The sequence below is a fragment of the Neolamprologus multifasciatus genome, chromosome 11 (assembly GCF_963576455.1).
Source record: "Neolamprologus multifasciatus chromosome 11, fNeoMul1.2, whole genome shotgun sequence".
NCBI classification, from domain to species: Eukaryota; Metazoa; Chordata; class Actinopteri; order Cichliformes; family Cichlidae; genus Neolamprologus; species Neolamprologus multifasciatus.
The window spans coordinates 32968118-32992229 of NC_140449.1; the positions used below are offsets into that span (position 1 = coordinate 32968118).

General features: G+C 40.5%; 2 protein-coding genes across 13 annotated transcripts in view; both read left to right on the forward strand.

The window, feature by feature from the left end:
- The window catches only part of phf1 (PHD finger protein 1), a 95427-nt gene extending 76913 nt beyond the window's left edge, over nucleotides 1-18514 (forward strand). Inside the window, exon 16 of the transcript XR_014876960.1 lies at nucleotides 17358-18514. The gene's annotated coding sequence lies outside the window, so the exon portion shown is untranslated. The remainder of the gene's footprint in view (nucleotides 1-17357) is intronic.
- Nucleotides 1-24112, forward strand: part of syngap1b (synaptic Ras GTPase activating protein 1b) — a 215110-nt gene that overhangs the window by 40793 nt on the left and 150205 nt on the right. For 11 of the 12 annotated variants that reach the window (XM_085178260.1, XM_085178259.1, XM_085178265.1 and 8 more), the window contains exon 2: nucleotides 18542-18942. The exons of the other annotated variant lie outside the window; for it this stretch is intronic. In XM_085178260.1, coding sequence (XP_085034386.1) covers nucleotides 18542-18942 — 401 coding nt within the window. The remainder of the gene's footprint in view (nucleotides 1-18541; nucleotides 18943-24112) is intronic. 12 annotated transcript variants of the gene reach the window in all.

The window sequence follows — 24112 nt, forward strand, 5'->3', positions numbered from 1 at the left end:
ATAATCAGTACGTTGATTCATAGGTGATTAAATCCCAGGCTGCTCCAGTCTGCATGCCAAAGTATCCTTGGGCAACATACTTTGACCACAAGTTGCTCCCGATGCGTCCATCAGTGTTTGAATTTGTGCGTCAATGTTATGTGGAAAGCGTTTAAAAAAAAAGTGCGTGTATGAATGAGTGAATGAGAAGTTTTGTATAAAACTATTCACATACAGTAGAAAAATGCCATATGAGAACCAGTCCATTTAGCATTTATTTACATGGGAAGGAAAATATTAGAATTTCAATCACAAAATTAAAGCACAAATTTCTTAGACCATTTATAAACCGGTCTCCAACCTTTTTTGCGCCACGGACCGGTTTATGCCCGACAATATTTTCACGGACCGCCCTTTAAGGTGTCGCGAATAAATACAACAAAATAAAACTAGTACCGGTACCGAAAAAATTAAGATTTATTCATAACACACGTGAAAAGACCCAGGAAAACCGAGTAAACGATAAAAACAAAAACAAAATAACGCTGAAAACCGATAAAAACCCTGAAAACTATACATTTCACACCTGAGCCTCAACTCTCGCGGCCCGGTACCAAACGACTCACGGACCGGTACCGGTCCGAGGCCCGGGGGTTGGGGACTGCTGATTTATAACACATAGCAAACTATACTGTATTTATATGAAGTAACTGCATTACAAAGTGCTCCAAAAGTAATATGACTGCAAACATGGTGGATATAGATGTGAGAACAGCTACGGCTGCTTCTGTCAGCACAAATGTTGAACAAACACAAAATATATGACTTGATGATGGCTGTCATAAGTAGCTATCTTACCGTTAGCTACAGAGGCAAAAACTGTTTCAGTACCAGGCTGTGAGTATGCTTTAAAGCTGGTGTTTGGTGGGGAGCCTCAACTGGTCACTGCAGAAACTGCAGCTTTATTGACCAAGCGCTACATCTGTTCAGTCACCTGACCCAACTCAATAACGCGTTGGACAGCAGGCTTTTGAGCCCTCATTCATGTGTGATCATTTGGAGAGAGCGTACACACTCTTGCCTTTAGCTATGTTTCAATGACATGGGTTCATTCTAGCATACAGCAAGCCTTTACTGTGTAGATGCATTAGGAAGGATTCCTTCACAGCCAGCCTGGAGAGGAGGAGTGATCACAGCCACCAGTAACTCTGTTAATGTACATATGGGCTGCTAGTACAGTAATAAAGAACATGAACGGGCCAAAATATAGCTCGTATGCGTGCAAAAGCACAGCTTAATTCTTTTGGTGCGATACATTGATGGTAAATTTGGTACATTTTGATGTGTTTGACAATGTTGCAGAGCTTGGATTACTGCATACGTACTCAGTGCCAACTTACGCTCACGGTGTGTGTGTATATATATAGTTAGAGATGGAAGGAGAAAAGGAGAGGGGGAGGGATGGAGAGACAGAAACAGAGAGAGTAAGAGAGTGAGAGGGAGGTACAAGTCAGTATTTCATGGATGGCTGTGTTGCTATGGGAACAAGATGTGGGCTCCCTATTCCCAAAAAAGTGTCCTCCTTCCTTCCTCCTTTCCTTCCTTCTTTCCCTCTCTCCGTATCTGATCACTTCATTTCTCTCTCTTCTTCTTCTTCACTGCATCCACTGCGTCCACACCTCTCTCCTCTTCCCTTTCCCCCGACCACATCCCATCACATGCCTCCTCTTTCTCCAAATTTCTCATCCTCTCTCCTCTGTCATCCATCCTTTCTCCGCCCACTCATTCACCCCCACCGCCCCCCCCCCCCACACACACACACACACTCCATTCTCTCCTCTCTTTCACTATTGCCCATTTTTCCTTCTTTGTCTCTCTGTCCTCCGCTCTCTGTCTCTCTCTTTCCATCTCTCTTTTCCCCTGTCTCTCTGATCCCCCTGTCTCTTTAACACTCACTTATATTCTATTCTTTTCTCGGTTGTCATGGCAATAGGCTGGGGGCGTGAGGGAGCGAGTGCGAGCAAGCGAGCGGGAGTGGGTGTTTCGGAAGTGACATCTCTTGGGCAGTAACCTTGTTTCCTGTGTGGTGGAGTTGGGGGCGGATTCAAGGCGCTAGCAGCGCAGCAACAGTGACGCCGTGTGGACGCTTTGGGTGAGCAATGGGGAACCCGGGACGTGCCGCGCGAGGGCTGGGTGAATGATCTAATAGGTGAGAATACTCTCCCTCCGCTTCTCCTACTCTTTCCCTCTTTGTCTCTCTCTCACACACACATCCACACCCACACACATACACACAAACACACACTTTTATCCGTCCTGCTTCTCATCAGATAACTCTTCAAGGCTGAAGTAGATTGATTGTTGTAGGGATCAAAGCTTCTGGTTAGATTCAGACATCACAGTTCACTTGTATTGGAAGAGCAGTTAAATATACGTATTGCACCTGGTCTGCGCTCACATGGTGGGCACAGACACTTCCCACATGTGGGACTTTTCCTTTCATTGGATTGACAGCTGCTGAGTGTAAAAGTCCACCTTGTGTTCATTATTGCTACAGTGAACTAAATGAGTATTTTACAATCCCAATCTTTCAGCTGTCTCAGTCATTAATAGGGTGTAGATCTCAGAAAAGCGGTGCTCAAGCTGGAGAGGTGGGTTCGGTGAAAAGAGTGAACTTTTTTTCCCTAAGCTGTAGCCTGTGAGTATGCTTTAAGTTTAATAATTGCTCTGCCACCAACTCCTGGAACAATCTTTTTTTGCTTACCACCTTTTTTTGTTTTTGGCTTACTTTCTTCTCCAGCTGGTTGCTAAATTTGTATGTCAGGTGTTTGGTCTTAAGAAGTAGGACTGGAGCCAAGGAGCCACCACAGACTGAAATATGACCACCCACCTGGCCACTAACAATTGTGAAGCCAGTTGGGAGCCTCTGCACACGCTCATACAACTAAACTTACATTGTGCAGCGACTATTTATCTTACAGAACTGTTTCTGGACACATTTTAACAGTGTCACTACCATCCCTTTTAATTTTAATAACTGTATCGGCTTCTGTGCTACCCGTCATACCATACCACCTTTATTTATAAAGCACTTTAACATAAAACCAGAGTTCACAAAGTGCTGTACATGCTAATAGCATAAGTAAAGAAAAATTAAAATGAGATAAGATAAAATAAATAACTAAAAAACTAAAATAAATTGAAACATGTTAAAATGTAAGTGAAGGTCTGGATCCAACACTTCTAATTAGACAGTTCATTGTTAGTTTATGAGAACATTTTTAATAGATTCTGCTGTTGTCTGTCACGGTGTGCTACCAGCCCGATAGAAATAGTCACAGCCGTGTGCGACTTTGTGTAAAGTTTGCAAAGTTTTAGTAGTGAGTTTTTAGGTGCACATGTTATACATGTTGTCGATTTGGGGTTATTGATTTAAGAATGATAAGAGACAAAGTTCAAGGTGTATCTGAAAAACTGCAAAGCCCGTAGAGTCAACTGAGGAACTGCTCTCAAGTTACGTGATTTACCATTTTTAGGGGGAAAAAGATGGTATTATTAGCCATTTTTTGATAAAACATGTATTACGCTTTGCCTCATAATTAACAAATGCATGGACACTGCTTGATAAATATAAATTGTTTAGGAATTGGTGGAGTGAACTTGATAAAGGCTGAGAATCAAGATATACTTAATCAAGTTTACCATAAGTCATGCCTATTAAAAATCAAATTCAAATTTTATTTGTCACATACACAGTCATACACAGTACGATATGCAGTGAAATGCTTAGACAACTGCTCGTGACCTAAAGAAAAAAAGAAAAGGCTATGAATAAGATAGGAAATAAATATGAAAATTAAAAAGGGGTAAATTTAACTAGGAAGGAATAAAATAAAATATAAAAATTAAAGTTAAAAATGAAATAACTGTACAACAAAATACACAATACACAGTATGGAAATATATAAGAATGTATGAAGAAATATAAATATATATATACACAATAACAGCAGCTGTACAAGTATTAACTGGAAATGAAGAATATAATGTCCAGTGTTGTGCAATCCACATAATTGAGTGTATCCCATTTTGATTTGAAGAATAAGATGAATTACTACCAGCTACATCATTGCTACAGTCATACAGTCTTTATGGTCAGACTGAAACTTTTTCTTACATCCTGCTGTGCACTTGAAAAAGATGTGAAGAAGTATCTTCTGCTATTTCAAAATGGAAAACAGCAGTGCCGTTCTGTTTCAACATTCAGTCATCAGTTAAAAGGCAATTTATGGATGGAATATGTAATCTTCTGCTGCTCGGGACAGTCAATACCAAAGTCCCTCCAGAAGTAGGTCTCACCACTCTGCAGCTATCTTGGCATCACCTCAAGGCAGTTACTGAGATGCTAAGAAGACCAAGCCATCAGGGAGAGATTCATATCTGTAGTTTCAGTGATCACAATGACATAAAGAATATGCTTGGACAGCAGTCTAATCTGTTATTTAAAAATAAAGGGTTCAAAAGCTTTATTGATGGCTCAATCTAAAGTGTCAACATGACCAACTCTTGAACAAGAACAACCAAGAAAAACAACAAGTATTACTTATCTTTCAAAAAGATGTGTGTGCCATAATGCAACTAAAGCTCTGAACCTCTACTGCGTGTGCATGCATCAGCACAACTACAAAAGCCAGCGATTTGCTGGTTCAGCTGTTATAAAAAGATGGTTTTTGTCTTCGGTGGTATTCGGAGCTACGTGTGAAACAATCACCACCTTTGGTGACACAAAAACTCTACGGCAGATTTCGTTTCAGGATTGCCAGGAATCCGTTTCTGACATACTCCCAAATTACTTTTCAAAAAGAAGGAAAAGAAAAAAGATGCTTCTTTTGAAAGGTGGGAGAATCCTAATAAACAACACTGGCTATAACATGAAACAAAATATTGCAACACGTCTGAATTGACTGTGTAGGTAGATGTATAAAATGCAAGTCCCACCACAAGTGTGTTCTAATGTGTTGCTTTTATTTCTCAAGTTCCAAACAGGCTAAGACAATGGGAACATTTTGAATATTTAATTTAAACGGCAGAAACTGGTGTTTCAGCATCAAATAGATCCTGCATAGTTCATTTTATCCATCCATCCATCCAGTCAGGGTTGTAGGGGGCTGGAGCCCATCTCGGCTCCCATAGGATGAGAGTCTAACACAGGGCTAACACAAAGAGACATGAAACCATTCGCACCCACATTCACACCTACAGCCAATTTAGAATCACCAGTTAACCAAACATGCATGCCTTTGGAGTGTGGGAGGAAGCTGGAGCACATGGAGAAAACCTACGTAGGCAGAAAGAGAACATGCAAACTCCACACAGAACCTGTGGATTCAAATCCCAGAGCCACTTGCTGTGAGGCAGTAGTGCAAACGGTTGGGCCCTGTTGTGGTCCAGTGTATACTAAATATCACTATTAAGCCTTAAAACAATAAATAATAACACTTTGTAGCAGATAGACATCTAAACTTTTCTTCTACTCTCCAGTGAGTGAGGGTAGCCTCTAATTGGTGAACATAGTCACATTTTCTCAATAGCGAAGACTAATTAAAGTGTAATCCTACATAAATCTCTGAATCGGAGATTGTAATGATGCAAAATGACAGCAGTAGTACCATTGCTGTCATTTTCATAACTGAGAAATTGGTCGCTGGTTGATTGCTTGTAACACCGTACACAGTACCTCATCTCTGAGCTATTTGCAGAGTGGTTGTGTGATAAGATTGTAAGTGCTTTAAATTGCACAAGCGGGAGATGGAGTTTGAAAGCTAGAGGTCTCACCACCCTGTCAGGTAATCATTGAGTAATTAGTATTGATCAACAAACCTATCAACCACCCACAGATATATTTAGAGGGAAAATGATGCTGATTAACTTTTAATGAAGCAAAAAGTTGATCTCCCAACGCAGATTATTTTTTGTTTATCCCGCTGCGTCCTCATGCCAATTCACTATCGCGGCCAAAACTAACGTGAGTCTAATGAGCTGGAGTTTCCTCTTCGCAGTGTACAGAAGAAGTTCAGGGCACGACCGATGTGCTTGTTCAGCGAGAAGCTTCGTACTTCTGGGCCTCTGCGACCCCCGCTGCTGACACTTGACAGCTCCTTTGACTCAGCGCTGACAGTAGCCTACTCTGCTGCACATATGCACCACTCTGACTCTGACGAGCATCCATGCATTCATTCTTGAAACAAGCACATCTGTATTCACTTGGCCTATCCACTCAAATGCAGTAATACGTGATACTGGTGCAGCTGAGGTCACAGTAATGGCATGTGCACTATGTGGTACCGTCTTGCCTGGAAAGTAAGATGCTTTGGTTCACCATGCTTGCAGGAGTACATTATTTGCCCCGGGCGGCCCGGAGATATTGCAAGCTTTATTTTTAGCGCTGTTTTGGAGCTCAGCGATGTGTATAAATCAACATTAGGTCTGTTGTGTTCCAGTAATGACAACGTTGACTAAGGCTGACCAGTCATCCGATTGGTGCATGGCACTCTTCTTTGTAAACTGCTAAGGAAGGCAGAAAAAGGAAAATAGCCCTCAGAGAAGGAACAAAGGCAGCGCGGAGAGCAGACCGCAGAGAGTGAATGAAAGACAGAGTGAGGTAGAGAGATGACTGGAGAAAACAGGCATCTCAGCGTTTTCGCTTGTGCCAAATCGTTACTGTATATTCATGCAACCTAGAGCCGTGCCTCTGCACCCTGTACGTACAAACGGACAGCCAGAAGAATGGGTGTGCTCATTGAAATTCTGTCCACTGTGCTTCACAGGCCCTTAATAGACAGCCTCGGGGGTGGAGAGGTAGGCCTACAGTAGAGTAGCGCATATTGGGCTCTGGATGACTCACGCTGCTATACCCCAGTGAATATCTCAGCATCTTGACTTTGCTCTGCACGGTTCCAAAGTTTGGATTTGAAGGGGTTGGGTACTTTTTGTAGGCAGGTATAGAGCATGTGCTGTATTTCTCTGAAGCTTTGTGCTAATGAACAGTGATTCGTGTTGCTCTTACTCAACATCTGTCGTGTTTCTCTTTAAAAGTTTGGCTTCAAGTTGACACAAACATCTGCAGTGGCAGAAGAGCGGAGTAACGGTGATATGTGATTTCTCTTTTAATAATAAAATATATGGGAGGAACTAACATGCTGAAACTTATAAGCATTTCTTTGCTGCAAGCTATAACACTACTTTTCCTGTTGCCTTTGAAAATAAAATGTGCAAACAACCCAGTCCAACTTTGAGCACCAAACCTTGAACCTGAACGTGTCAGCTTTTTGCACTGTTTGTGCAAAAAACTTCATATGTATCGCATGTTTTTACTTTAGTTTAACGATCAAATAAAATTCTGCAGTGAAGGAAGAGAAGAAAGATTTCTTCAACATAGATTTTAAGATAAACTGTGAGCAGTAACTTGGACATAAATGCCAGTTGTAGAAAAAATGATGACAAATGAAAACTCATAAGTTCAGACAGATATTTAATTGAAATCTTTTTTTTTTAATTTGCAAGAAGGTTTAATAAATACTCCAGTTTCATAAAAGTACATTTTTCTGGCAATAATTTTATGGTTCAGGCTTTATAGAGATAAAGAAGTCACTAAATTATTTGGGGATAACAGACCCCCGAATAATTATCTTAAAAACAGATTAGGATTTGAATTTGTTGCTGACGTGTTTAATGCTCGTAATTATTTTTTTATTTTTGTTACATTTTTTTTCTTGTGGAAAAACATTCCCATATTGATTCAGTCAGCGCTCTACAACTGAAGCACTGGTGAAATGAACAGCTGTGGGCTTCATGACTAAGAGAACTTTAAATAAAATGAAGTCTCTAATGTGAGATTTTAATTTTTTCAACTTTTTTTTTTTTTAATTAAAACTGTAAATTCAGAGGTGTCATGATGGTGTGGTAGTTAGCACTGACACATCACACCAAGAGCATCCTGAGTTTGGATTCACTGGCCATCTGGGGCCCTTCTGCATGGAGTTTGCATGTTCTCTGTGTGCCTGCTCGGGTTTTTCCTGGGTACGCAGGCTTTCTTCCAAATACTTATTGGGTTAATAAACTGGCCATAGGTGTCAAAGTGAATGGTTTCATGTCTCTCTGTGTTAGCCCTGTGAAGGACTGGTGACCTGTGCGGGGGGTCAGCCTGGATTGACACAGAGAGAGTAAATTACTGCACTAACAATGAATCAGAGAAGCCTGATGTTCTACCTGTTCTGCAAATTCTCACCTGCAATGCATGAGCTTACAGCTTGTGTGTAAACTTGATGCCTGCTGATTACATACAGTGAAATAGTTCACTGATAATGTATCATCTATTAAAACAAAGTTAATGATATAATATATTGAGCATAAAAGTCTTTTTATTGTTTAATTTTTTATACAAGAATATCTTTACTGAAACAAACTGTAGAAAACTGTTATATATAATCTGTTAAATATATATAGTTAAATATAGATTAATGTATAAAGATGTATATATTGCTAGGGTCTATAGGAATGCTATAAATAAATAGTAGCGTGTATATAAATGTTTATTTTATATGTTAAGTACATGTAGGAATTAATAAGCATTTCCTTCCTCCTACAGGTTTTTTTCATGTAAATATCATGGCTGTCGGGCAGCACGGTGGCACGGTGGTTAGCACTGTTGCCGCACAGCAAGAAGGTCCTGAGTTCAATTCCAACATCAGGCTGGGGGTCTTTCTGTGTGTTTGCATGTTCTCCCCGTGTTTGCGTGGGTTCCCTCCGGGTACTCCGGCTTCCTCCCACCGTCCAAAGACATGCAGCTTGTGGGGATAGGTTAATTGGAAAATCCAAATTGCCATTAGGTGTGAATGTGCGAATGAATGTGAGCGCGAATGGTTGTCTGTCCCTGTGTGTTGGCCCTGCGACAGACTGGCGACCTGTCCAGGGTGTACCCCGCCTCTCGCCCTATGACAGCTGGGGATAGGCTCCAGCGCCCCCCGCGACCCTGAAAAGGATAAGCGGAAGCGAATGGATGGATGGATGGATGATCATGGCTGTCTTTGACTTCATGTTCATTTGTTTTTGTGCTTATTAAAATTTGTTATTTGCTATTTCACCACAAATAATTATTTTGTTCAATCTCCACAAAGTCAACAGAGGTCACCAAACCTTTTCAAACTCCCCTTCTTTGAACCAGTGGACCGTTTGGCATAATTTGTCTTATTTGCTCTGTAACATTTATTATAATTTCAAATAAATGCTGTTAGGTTTTACTGAAAATGCTTTTGGTGGTAATGACATTGATTTATTTAGTTTTCGCATGCAACATTGACATCCTCCCGAAATGGTTTAAAGTTTCTCCACCAAACACAAAAAAACAACCTTACCTCTAGTACATATGTCAGGTATATGGTATTTTATTATTATTATTATTATTATTATTATTATTATTATTATTATTATTTATTTATTATTTTTATTATTATTATTATTATTTTATTTATTTATTTTTTTAGTTTTAGTTTTAAAATCAGATTTAGCTAATAAATACAAATTTATGTAGATCATTCTTGAACCTAATTTCCCAAATAATGGCTCAGGAACAAGGGAACTCACACTGGCCTCTACATCTGTTCTGTAATATTAGCTTCTATAAAAACAAAATAAATAAATAACAACATTACTAAAGGCCATCAAATATTTTTTTCAAGTGATTTATTACGGAGGCAGTCCTGAAATACTGACAGGGGACTGGAGTGCATGGAGTTTCATTCATAACGGACACAAAACAGTTGCACCTTCATGAGTGTGGTTAGCACAGTAAGCCTGCGTCAGTGCAAACTCGGTATTGGAGGGTTTTATAACCCGCTTCCACTTAAGGCTAGTTGGCTTAGAATAGCACTTCATGTGATAGATCTCCAACAGCAACACACAACCACAGTTAAAGTGTAGGGAAACAGTGTAGGGTGGATTAGAAATATCCTGCCGTGTTTGAATTACCCACTCAATCACAATATAGTGCACCATGTAGTCTGCCATCCATTTTGCAGTGCTCTTCAAAAATCTCAACTGTAAATTTCATTTACTATATAGTGCTTCAGTGTCATTGCACATCTCAGGAAACACAGAAAAGTAATGTACAAGTGAGACCTCTGTGCCTTTTCTGTTTGTTTTTAGAAGGGGGAAAGGAGCTGTCAGATATGCTTTTAATATTTGTATTAAATATGAATTAAACCGAATAATACTGCTTTTAGGTGGATGAAGTTCATAGAAATTATGTTGTCGTTAAAGTTATGTGTGCTCAGATATACATTTTCCTTTCAATGTTGTGGAGAGATTAGCCAATTACAACCTGTACTTATCCAAAAATAGCACTACTGAGGCACCCATCGCCTCAAATGTGCTTTTCTGCTCTTGTTTGCAATGTTAGGAATATTTAACGATATCTAGTGCATAATTATAATTATGTAATAACGATGCATTGTGTAGTAAATCAGCAGGCATCTATGCTTAATTCCATGTGAGTCCACTATGTAGCAAACACCATGCAGCGGATGATTAAATCCACAGATTAAATGCATAAAAGGGGGATAATTAAGCACAGGTGCAAGACATTAGAGAAGACGAGCGATCAAACAGGTGGAAAACCAAACACACAGGACAGGAAGTGGAGGGTTTGAAATGTGAAGACGCCCATAAATACAAAGTAAAACACAATGAAATAGAAAGAAAGCCCACCTCAAACAAATGATCAAGTGATCTTTAGAAGCAGCTGTAAAGTCCTGGTTCTACATGATTTTAAAAAAGCTTGTTGCCATAAGTCGCCCGAATGAATTATGAATTTGTCAGCCTGCACTCCGCATTCTCTCTGCTCCGTCCCCCTTTTCATTTCTCTTTACTCCTCATACTACCTGCATTTTAAAAAATTATGCAGCAATAAAGGCTCAGCAGTAGCCGTAGTGACCCTCATATACATATCTTGAGGTTCTATTCACCCAAGAGATACATAGTAAAAGGTTTTCTTGTTTCCAGACTGGGAGTTTTGTGTGTGGTTATAATAGAAACTTTGTAGGACTAGACAAAATATTAACCGTGCTTACAGTCATCACCCCACATTAGAAAATAATTTATGTGATAACTGTCGAGCGATTAAAGTTGCCCTAAAGCATGACTGAAAACTTCTCCCTGTCATGGTAGGATGAAAAGTGACACTCTGCGATTCACCCCTCATCACTCCTGCATTCGTCCATATTAATTAGCTTTGCTTGTTTTGGAGTTCATCAATATTTTAGCACCCCAATTCATAATTCAAACAGGAACCTGAAAAATCAACCGAGTTGTTATTTCGCTACGATTTCCGCTTCGGCTGGGGATGTGGAAACGCTGTAGCCGTCAGTGTCTGGTAACCAGGATTTGAGGGAGAATATGTGAAATGACGATACTATAATCAGTTATGACATGCTGTGTGGTGTTGCATTTTGGGCCACAGGCGAGACTTTTTTTTTTGCTCTCATGAGGAGAGTGTGCAAGCTTCAGTCGGTCACCTCCACAACTGATTTCCTACATCAAATGCTTGCATGTTAACTTCATGCAGCAGGTCGGATGAATGTCAGCAGCCTGCTGCTCTCGAGTGTCTGTTTCAAATAAACAGTGTTTTCTCCCCCGGGTCTGTGAGTACATGTGACTGTGTGAAAATGTGTCTGTGTTCTGGCCTCGTTCTTCAGCCTGCAGATGTTGTAGGTGTGAACTTGACTTTTGCTTGTAGCAGGAGGTGTGAACTAGGGGTGGGTTTTTATAATCGATTTATCGATTAAAATCGATTCTGGCTTGGATAACGTAAAATCGATTCATTAAAATCCTGAATCGATTTTTTAATACAAATTTATTTTGCCCGAAATGCCAGAATCTCTGGTGAAATCTCACAAAATTTCAACAACCACCAAACAGCTAAAACAGTAAATGAGAGCAGGAACATGGATTCTGCACAAAGACTTAAACACACAGCGCAGCCCGCGGATCAGAATCAGTTAGATGTCGAATTTCTCACGGTCGGGGCTGAAAGCCGACAGCTCGCTGATTCTGATCTGTCGGCGGGTCCGCGCTTTGTGTTCACGCCCTTTATGCGCTGATTCTAAAGCTGTTAGTTTGATGTCTCTCCAAACAATATTGACCGAACCAGCAGCAAAAGAAGATCCAAACTACGCTTCACATAAACATCGTCATGTATTCACTCTTACTTTTACTGTTTTGCTTCTACCATGAGGCACAGCTCTCTCTCTCTCTCTCTCTCTCTCTCTCTCTCTCTCTCTCTCTCTCTCTCTCTCTCTCTCTCTGTACTGTTTTCTGCATTATTCGCTTGCTTGTTATGCACAAGTCTACCTTTGTTTACAGCGCTATCGGCCGACTTTTTTTTTCTTTCCGTTTTATATACTTCCAAAAAGAAAACCTAATTTCTGCCGTTCAATGCTGAACAAATTTAAACTTTTTAAAATTATGCAAAATGCAAAACGCTAAGCCGTGTCTCTAATAAAACCGCTGTAACTTCAGAGGTAATGTTCATATGTTGATTAATGGTTTTCTTTCATTTTTGATGTACTGCAGAATATTTTTATAAAATCCCAGGCCAGGAAAAATCACCTTCATGTGTTTCTGTGTTTTATCTTCAGCTACTTTGACACAAAGGCATCTGCTGTGACGCTCACACCTTTGATAAAGTCTTGTGTGTGTCAGCTTCCTTTTTATAGATACAAAAATATGTAAATGTACTAATCTGAATTATAATATTTCTGACTGTCAAAATTTCCCATATTCAAATCGAAGTGAATCGAATCGAATCGAATTAAATCGAATCGTGGATCGAATCGATTCTGGACCTTGTGAATCGGAATTGAATCGATTCTAGAAATCAGTGACGATACCCAGCCCTAGTGTGAACCGCTGGGGAAATGTTATTCTGGCTGACTCACAAACTGCAGGAATCTTTCTGAGAAATCGTTTACCTGTGGATTTTGTTCAAAAATCTGTGTATTCTTTCAACTTAAAAAACAAGCCATCAATTGGTTTCAGAATAAATCGACTTAAAAAAAATCCCCTGTTCTCGGTGTTGGGGAGTAACGGAATACATGTACCGCCGTTACGTATTTAAAATACAAAATATGAGTAACTGTATTCCGTTGCAGTTACCGTTTAAAAAGGTGGTATTTAGAATACAGTTACTTTGTTGAAATAAATTATGGGGCGCCGTTTGTAAAGTGAAACATGCTGAAATTAAGGCAACATTTTTCCACATTTAGCTCAAAACCTTACAAAAACATGTTTTTTCAAGTAATTTTTTACAACATTTAGTAAAATATTTGTAACTTTTCATCAAATGTTAAATATTAAATCTAAATATTATATTTAAATCTAAATGTTAAATCTAAATGTTAAAAGTTAAATCTAAATGTTAAATCTAAATGTTACAGAAAACTAAATATTTAGGCTAACATGGAAATTTATTGTACGGATCAACGGAAATACCAAAATAAAAGCTTCACGAAAACCTCCGGTGCAAAATTGTCTGCTTTCCCCTCACTTCTCCCCGCCATGTGCTGCTTCACTTCTTGCCTACAAGCATGTCCAGCGATTTTGCTGGATGTGTGCTGCAGCGATTGTGAAGTGGAGACTGCAGCTGCTAAGAGTGCACTACTGCTGAACCTTTGGATAGCCGACAAAACGGATCTTCCGATGTTTTCAGCTAAATCGCCGGACGTGCTTTCTCATGGTCAGCGCCGGGTTATGGCTGAATTCCAGTGGAATGACGGTCCCGCCATAATAGACGTTCCAGCCATGTGTTCCAGCCCTAAACCTAACCTTATCCCTAACCATAACCTTATTCCTAACCTTTACTAGCAGTTAAATGACGTAAAATAGTGTTTTCCAAAGCGAATTTTAGAAAATAGGGGGCGACTGTGGCTCAGGGGGTTGGGAAGCGTATCTGTAACCGGAAGGTCGCCGGTTCGATCCCCGGGCTCTCTGTCCTGGTCGTTGTGTCCTTGGGCAAGACACTTTACCCTACCGCCTACTGGTGTTGGCCAGAGGGGCCGATGGCGCGATATGGCAGCCTCGCTTCTGTCAGTCTGCCCCAGGGCAGCTGTGGCTACAACCGTAGCTTGCCTCCACCAGTGTGTGAATGTGAGAGTGAATGAATAGTGGCATTGTAAAGCGCTTTGGGTGCCTTGAAAAGCGCTATAGAAATCCAATCCATTATTATTATTATTAAAATGAACGAACATGTGTAGATTGAGTCCAAACGGTTCTCACGTGCTCTCCTTTTTCCGATACCGTCATTTAGGAACGTGTTGGGTACCCGAAAGCATAAAATGTTTATTAAATTAAAATTAAAATTATTACGCTTAGGGAGTGAGAACGTGTCTGACCACTACCGGCACACTTTTGCACTGGAGGTTTTCGGAAAGCTTTTATTTTGGTATTTCCGCTGATCCATGCAATAAATTTGCATGTTAGCCTAAACATTTAGATTTAACATTTAGCATTTAGATTTAACATTTAGATTTAGATTTAAATATAATATATAGATTTAACATTTAACATTTAGATTTAACATTTAGATTTAGATTTAAATATAATATTTAGATTTAACATTTAGATTTAAATATAATATTTAGATTTAACATTTAACATTTAGATTTAACATTTAAAATTCTGTTTTAAATATGAAAAGTTACAAATATTTTACTAAATGTTGTAAAAAAGGACTTGTTTTGAGCTAAATGTGGAAAAATGTTGCCGTTAATTTCAGCATGTTTCACTTTACAAACGGCGCCCCATAATAAATGGATTACACGGTGGTACTTCCCTGTTTCATATTGTGGCGGGTCAGGACTGTTTGGGTTTTGTTTGACAGCTACATTCTGTAGTTCCAGGTGGCAGCGTTACGGTTGCCATGGTTACAGGGTGACGCTCTCTCTCTCTGCGCGTTTCCTGGGTGAGAGAGGCCTTTTTGTTGTTGTTGTGCTAAGCTAATAGGCAGACTGCTACCGGTATAGCCCTAAAGAATGTAGCATCATAGGCAGTGTAGTCCGTGCTGCAGGGAGAATGGACTGCCATACACGTTATGTGTCTGTGAGCGAGGGAGGGAGAAAAAGGAAAAGTACGAGCTGTCATCGAGCAAAAACGGGAGCTGGAAGCATGTAAATATAATAATAACCACTGCAGCCAAGAAGAGAGCCTGACGAGCCCAGTTGTAAGTAAGCTATTAAGACTCGACTGTATACCGTGTTCGTGTTTTCCTCCAAAAACAATAAGTTCTGTTGGAGCAGCCTTTCAACGCCTCTCTCTGTCTCTGGCTAGCAAAGTTGACCCAGACAACAAAGTAAAGCTAGTTTTTGGCTACGAGCCCGACACAGAACCCACCGTATTAGCCAGAGGTCCCTTTACTACGGTTCGGAGCCGCGGACCTTCAGTAACAGTAATAAATCACAGCAATAGTACATTCATGTAGTTGTAAACAGCATGATAATATATTAAGTAATCCAAAGTATTCAGAATACGTTACTCTCATTGAATAACGTAACGGAATACGTTACAGAATACATTTTGGGGCATGTATTCTGTAATCTGTAATGGAATACATTTTAAAAGTAACCTTCCCAACACTGCCTGTTCTGAACCATGATATGTAATCTTGCTCCTTGTGGAATGGTCATTAGCCTTACAGGGAGACGGTGCTATTTTTTTATTTAGAAAAACATTAAACAAGTACAAAAAAATCCAGCCTGTTGGCAATTTGTTTTGTTTTCTCTTTGAAGACAATGTATTGTGTGTGTTTGACCAGACGATTTCTAAAAGAAGAGCGAGTCTTTGAATTCCCGCATGAAGCAGGATAAAGTGAGAGAACTGCCCCGAGACGTTTGCTTTTAAACCATGAAATGCTCAGTGGCGTAATCTGAAGCATGTGAGAGATGCTGCCTCACTGAATAAAAATAAAAAAAAATGTTGAAACCTTAAAGCGACGCACTAAATAAGGAGTTTTAAGAGCAGGCAGAGGAAATATGAGGTCGGTATTAGAACAGCTGATCCACGGCAGGTCACTGAGATGCGGAGGAATGATGGTCACAGAGATGGGTGCATTGAAGAGTTGTAGCCAAAGAAAAGTGATGTACACATCACTTCTCAAAGCCCAGGCATTATTATTCTGTTCTCATTCTGCTTTTCCTTATACAGTAATATCCTCATATACAAAATCTTCTTAAAAATGCTGAATGTAATTTATGACTTTAAATACAGGCTAAGATTGTGTAATAAGGCCAGAAACCCGAGACCACAGAGAAGAAAGAAAAGACAAACTGCCTCATTTACCCACAGAGCTTAGCCACACATTTTTCACTTAAGACAAAGTCACACAGCTACCTTGAAAGTATCCATATTAATGTCTCCAGTACTCTGTGATCAATTTCTTTAATTATCTCAAGCGCCGGGCCCTAAGATATCACTTTCATTCTTTTTCCATATTTTCTTAAATGATCCCTGGAATCAGGGAAAGCACTGAAGATAATTTGTTCCCCTGTCGAGGAGATTATACATTGGTTCGCCGGCTGTCTGTCAGCGGGATATCTGAGGAACCTTAGAACAGTTTTCTGCTAATTTTGGTGGACAGGATAGCTGCAGGCCAAAGAACAGATGATTAGATTATGGTGGTGAGCTGGATCTAGGACTTGTTCAATTAGACAATTATCATTTTAAGCTGTAAAAGTAACGGAGATAGAGGTTCAGTGTGTGGTGCATTCTTTCTAAAAATAAAATGGGGAAGAATTTGTCTGATGGAAGCTGTACCTTATACCTTTATTTCACATTTCACTCTGGAGTGTTTCCAAATACGTCTTTGGTCGTCTTAGCATTTGTTTCAGTAAAGTTTTAGACATAAGAAGAGACTCTTGTTTTTGTTTTGCTGCATATGTGTGAATGGGATTAGTGTTTTAAAAAATTGACTTTTTTTCTTCTCTGGAATATGTTATTACAGGGAAAAAGTGAGCTAGTATGAGGTATCTCAACAACTGCACTAACCATTATGTGAGTTTTCAGTTATTTTTACAATCCCCTGCTAGTTTTTAGGTCCGTGTGCGTGTGCCCTTATGAAAATATTTAAAAAAACAGAGGTTTTGACAAATTTGTTTGCAAAGCCGTAGTGTGGCATTTTGAGATTTAAACTTTTTTGGTTCGTCAAGTGTGGAATTGCCAAGGAACAACTAGCATGGCAATTTTCCAGAGGCAAAAAACTGAATAATAATATATATAATGTGCTGTGATCTAGCTCATTGTTATCTGCATAGAAAAAAGTCACAGTAGTTAAGCACGGTGGCACGGTGGTTAGCACTGTTGCCGCACAGCAAGAAGGTCCTGAGTTCAATTCCACCATCAGGCCGGGGTCTTTCTGTGTGGAGTTTGCACGTTCTCCCCGTGTTTGTGTTGGTTCTCTCCGGGTACTCCGGCTTCCTCCCACCGTCCAAAGACATGCAGCTTGTGGGGATAGGTTAATTGGCTAATCCAAATTGTCACTAGGTGTGAATGTGCGAGTGAATATGAGTGCGACTGGTTGTCTGTCACAATAGTCACAATAGTTAAAAAAAAAAAACAACTAAAAATGGCAAGTTGTGATTTTCGTGTTGGGTAATGTTAGGTTAAACTGAATAAGCCATTTTAACCGCTTCATAACCGTAGCTTGACTGGAAAGCAACAACATTAAACCAGCTGCCAAATATTGTGTTGATCCCCTTTGTGTTGCTAAAACAACTCTGAACTGTCTGGACATGACTCCAGGGCCTCTAGGCGTGTCCTGTGGTGTCTGCCAGCACGAAGTTGGCACTTGAGCCTTTTGGTCCAGTGGCTTGCAGTGTGGGGCCTCCCTGGTGCTTCGGGTGGATTCGGGATCACATTGGCATCTAAGCAGTTTGGAAGCCGGGTCAATGGCTTGGGCTGTTGTTGTTGTTCCTGAACAGTTTTCGTAGAGTGGTGGGGTGCATTGTCCTGCTGAGAGGGCACTGCCGGTGGGGGATGCTGTTGCAAAAACTGTTGTGTGGGAGGTTGAAATAACATACACACAAATGCCAGGACTTGAGTTTTCCCAGCTGGACGGTTCACGGCAATAATGAGGTTAGAACTGTTTTATGCACGTTACCTGTCAGTAATTCTAATGGTGTGGGAGCGTGGTGTATAAGTGGTGTGTAATAAGCGCATTTGGAAGCACACGTGATGTATTCTTTAGGTTGGTTAAATGTTTGTATTATTTTGTTGATTTCCTCTTTTTGTGCTTTTGAAAAGAAATGTCAAATCAAATGTTCTTTCTTCTCTCGTTGCCTAGAACTTGTGTCTGTTGCCATCTTTATAGCAGATCAAAATACGTTTACGACATCTGACATTGATTTTATGAAGGTAGACGTGCAGACACAGCACCACAGCCCTCCTTCCAGTGATCCTAACTGACCCTCTTTTCCCTCCTCTCTACCACCCCCTCTGCCCTCCTTCTCTCCTTTTTTAGATGCAAGGTGTGCCGTCCCCCCCTCCTATCATTATCACCATCATCGCTCCCACGCCCACTCCTTCCACGCTCCCTCCTACGACCGTCCCGCTCACGAACGTCCTACCTACAACCGTCCCTCCTACAGCCGTCCTTCCCACGACCGCCCTTCCTTCGATCGCCCGACCTTTGACCACCCTTCCTTCGACCGCCCGCCCTTTGACCGCCCGTCCTTTGACCGCCCGTCCTTCGACCGCCCATCCTTTGATCGTCCTTCCTTCGATCGCCCATCCTACAGCCGTCCCTCGCACGAACGCCCCATCTACGACCGCCCATCACACGATCGTCCACCTCAGGACCGTTGGAACCCCCGTCTTCGCGTGAGCACCGGAAATCAGCTCTACATGTTGGACCAGGAAGAGGTATTGTACTCCACACCCCAAAGATACACTTATTCTCACGGACCTGTTTGGCACAGGTGGGAAACCAGAAGAAAAATTAGGATGCTACTCAATCCCTATCAAGTATTTTTCACCAGATACCACTCTAAAAGACGGATATTTCCGTTTTTTGATTGAAGTCACACTCGTTGATCACATTGTCAATCGTCACCCGGTACAAATAGTGCTCAAACAACTTTTATTACATAGACAAGTGAAACGAAATAAGATAATACACCAAACGTGACACATATCTCATGACATCGTGTAAACATACATGACATATTTTGTTGTTTCAGACTTAGATCCTTCTGGCAAGATTTAAATTCCACTCATCAAAATGAAAAATTTAGTTGTCATGGAGGGAATGCTGTACCTCTTCCCACATCACCACTCAGTCTCTGGTAGTGTAAAATACAGCCCTCTCGCTACAGTACAGGTTTCTGTTCTTATGGGTCAAGTGAGAAAAATATTCCACAGAACTGATCAAAAATAAGCCCAGTGACATGAGCACATTGAACAACAACCAAAAAAAACACAACAACAAGCAAACAAAAATGGTGTCACCAACAGAGCATTTAGATTGAGTAACACTTGCTGAGAAACTTTAATTGCACTTACAATCACAACAGATCAGACAGATCAGAGGAGAGTAGCACAACTGAAAACGTGATATGAGCCTTCTACATGATTATTAAATGAACTTAACATAATCAGAACCAACAGGTTAGACCCACTGTCTTGGGTTTGCTTATGAAACCCAGGGTGTCCGAACCTGTTTTTTTTCAGGCTGTCATTAGTGCACAGGGGCTCCTAGCATGTTAGAAATCCATATAGAAGTGTTAATAAAGTTTAAAACTTCAATAAGATCCTTGGGATGCTTCTACAAATTATGGTCCAAATGTGCTTACCTAATTCAGGAGATGTAATTGGGTAAGGGACAAACGTTTGTAACTGAGGTACGATGCTGTATGTCAGAATAAGGCTACGTTCACACTGCAGGTCTTAATGCTCAATTCCGATTTTTTGATCAAATCCGATTTTTTTTGTCTGCTTGTTCACACTACAAATAAAATGCGACAGCAAACGCGCTCTAGTGTGAACGCTCAAAGTGGCCGCATGCGCAAAAGAAGACGTCACACAGCGCGCTTAGTTTAGACCCAGAGCAAACAGTATTGTTTGACTGATAGTCCTTAATATAAAGACTTCGGACTTTGTGTTTCCCAATTTTTGCTTTAAGTTATTCTGTTATTTACATAATAATGTAAATAACCTAATAATGATCCTTATTGCTGTTTTAGAGGAGCGGTGCTTCAAAGGATAGTTGCAGATTTCTGTCAGAATCTGCAGATTATACAGTACAAATAAAATGTTCACGTTTCTCCAACGTTGTCTTCCCAGCAGTTTCACTGGATGGCCAGGAAGCGTTCGCGATGTCTTCTCCGGCGCTGATAATTGGCGTCTGTCTTGTGTCAGTGATGTAAAAGACGGATTTAATGCGACTTGACCGTTCAAACAGCAGCTTTCTAAAACATCAGATATGTATCGGATTCAGTACCACATACGAAAGTGACCCAGATCGGATTTGAAAATATCGGGTTTGTGTCGTTCACACTGTCATACCATGATCGGATATGGGTCGCATAGGGTCAAAAAAATCGGATTTGATGCGCTTTCGCCTGCAGTGTGAACGTAGCCTAATTGTTGGACCTATGAGACTAGAATGTTTACAGATCTGTGGAGTGATACAAATACATTTCTACAACACTGAAACCCTCTATAATTCTCAAACGGAAAAAGCTTTGAGTCAACGACAGTCTAAGTCTCAGTGTACAGTCAAATTCAATAATGGAAACAAAGAACAACTGTGAATGAACAGGTATAGATGATGCAGTACACCCTGGTGGAGACCGGAGAACTTTGCCATAGTGCAGCCACTGGTGCTGCACTCTGTCCTGTGGGCCTTTACTGTGAGCTGGCCTGTTGGAAGTGATAAAAACCAATGGAAGTGCAGGTTTGCCAAAAGCCAACTGAATGACTCTCAAGCCACTAGAAACAAAACCATTGGGGCTGAAAAAAAAAATGAAAATATAGTATGTGTTCCCAAAGTGGATGTGGAGGAAACTCTACAGTCAAACATAGGGATATTTCCCTATACTGTTACAGAGACTGGGAGTTATGTTAAAGGGAAAGATATAGAAACCTAGAGAGCAACCCTGAGTGAAAATCTGTTTCACAATGTTTAGGATCTCATTTTTGGCCAAAGGTTAACTTTTCCAGAAGATGAAGCGTATCACCAAGAAAACACAGAAGTGGTTTTGAGAAACCTATTTGAAAGTCGTTGAGTGGCCAAACCGGAGACCACAACTGCACCTCAAACAGCATCTTTGGAGAAACCTGAAAACGGCTGTGCACTTACGCTCCCAATTCAACCTGATGGAGCTTACGTGATTCTGCCAAGAAAAATGGGGAAGTCTTCCAAAAGAAAGGTGTGCCAAGCTTGTAGGATCATTTCCAAGAAGACTTTAAAGTGTCAGTGCTGCAAAAGGTGCTTCAACTAAATTCTAAGGGAAGGACCTGAATGTCAAATAGGATATTTCAAGTCCTTTGAAATGTTTTTACTTAAAAAGTATTATGAAAAATGATGTCTGAAACACTAAAAGATATGAAAATAGTGATTACAAAACTTACCGAATGTCCGGTACTGTTGCAGTCCCATTAGAAAATGGTTTTGCAGAATGCCTGGCTTGAATTTAAAGCAGGTGTATATATAATATGTAATCTATTGTAGCAAAGCATAACTGACTTCGAGCCATTTGTCTAAAAGCAATCATAACCAAAGACATAGACTGGATAGATTAGTAGACCTAGATTCAGATTCTATCAAACACTATCTTGATGGGTATTCTCACAATGACCTGTCATATGTTTTTGTGTTATTTAAAGGACGATACTTTTTAATAATATCTACTTTAAGGAAGGTCAGACAGAGAGGACTGTGTCCAGACTGTCCCACATACTCGAGTTTCCCTGGACTGGATCAGTGTCGCCTCAGGCTCGCTGTTGGGGTTCATTTTCAAGGGCAGCTGTTGTTTCTGGGGGAAGCCGTCTGTTTCTGGTTGTCGTTAGACACAGTTACACGGCAACCACAAACCTCAGAAGATTAAAAACCCAGTGAGATGGTAGTTATTTTGAAATTAAAAAGTATACATCACTTCTTTGGTCATCTAAGTAATTATTTATTTCTTAAATTTTCTTGAACCGCCTATAAACAACCAGCCAAAATGAAATGTTTCATGGAAATTATGATGAAACCAGTGCTGCAGAAATGATTTTCCATGAAATGCAGATGAAATTAAGGATGATTAAGGAATTATATCAAGGAGAACAGGTGAACACACACATTACAGCATTTTTGATCAGTAATTTGTGAAATTATAACCCTACACAGAGTTTTATAAGCCACCTTTTACTCTCAAAACCAACCACCATTGTTGGTTTTAGTATTTTCACAGTATTTGTTAAAAGAAGCAGTTTCATTGAATCAAATGCATCCCCTTCTACCTGTCTCTGACATGAAAAAAATCTATTGTAAATATGAGGTTCAGCCTGTGTGACACTTTTTAGGCAGCACAGATGGTCTGAAGACGTCGTTTCTGTGTTTTACAATAGAAAATATATTCTAATTGGATTTTAATATCCTAGATTTGTCAGATGGTTGTTTAAAGTAGCTCAGGGTTGACTTTTCCCTGAATAGCAGTTGTCTGCACTGTTGTTTATTACATCGACTGCACAGTAACAACGTAACTTTGATATATGCAGAGCTTTAAATGCTTTAATAAATGCCTCTCTGTTTTTAGCTGGTACTTAACAATTTGTTCTGTTTTTCACCACTCCCGAGATCTACAGTGAAAATGAAATGTTTGCTGTTTAAACAGGGCTAAACTGAATTGTGTACGAGACAAAGCTCGACTGTGTTTATTCTCTGGTTCCTCAGTTAGTTAACGCTGATTAACTGGGCTTTTTAAAATGTGCATTAGTGTGATAAACAGAGAGAGTGCATCTGCTGCTGGTTAGAGTAAAATCTCATCTTCAGGCCAGGAGATGGTACTGTTCTGCAAGTTTTCCAACTCACACATGCACACAGACACACACAAAGGCACACGGTTTAAGCTAACACTGCTGATTTATAACACTACTTATAATGCCACCATAAATGGGGCAGTGGCCTGAAAAATCCATAGGTCACTTCCCCAAACTTGGCGGGGCAATTATTGTATTATGCAAATGCTATTATATTTTTAAGTTTGCATTAAAGGCCTAAATTCTTACACATGAAAATACAGCTGTTTTATTTTCGTACTTTTAATTTGTCTGCCTCACTGCCTGTTGCTATTTATGCAGTATGTGTGCCACTGCATGGCCTGTGATTTAACCTCTCACTCTAAGGTAAACTCAGCTTTGTTGGCAAGGCAATAAAGTAATGAATCCTTGCATGGTCAACATACAAGTGCCAGCTTTACTGTCATGTGTGTGCATGGCTGCCGGCGGTATTTCTGCTGGTCATCGCTTCGATGAATGCAGCAGCAATTCCACTGATAACCCCGCACAACCGCCGAAGGACTGAACGGAGAGCCCGGTTCAATTAATCGGTGGCTCGTCCCTGCCTAATTGCGCCAATAAGGCAGCAGCTGCGAACGAATCCAAGGCAGGGCTGACGTGCTGATGGCCGTCACCTCGGCGACGGCGAGAGGCATTAAATATTCATGCCTGTCACTCACCTCACGCAGAGCGGGTGTCTCTCGCCTCCTCTCCCGTTCACGCACAAACACAGACACACACACACACACACACTCGCCCTTCAATTTATTTCCATTCGTTTTAGACGGCTTCTGTGGCTCAGCAAAAAAAAAAAAAAAGCAATCATACTGTACTTTTCCACAGCGGAGATATGGAGGATCAGAGGAGGACCTTGCTCTCCTTTCTCTGCTTCCCGCATATTTTGTTATCAACCCATCTCAAACACACACCTTTCACCTCTCTGATTTTCTGTTTGCTTATATGCTTCGCATCTAAGCTCAGCGCAGTTCCTGCTGTGTCTCGTATCTCTGCCTCCTCCAGCCTCAGTCCTCATATTAATTCCCTCCATTGA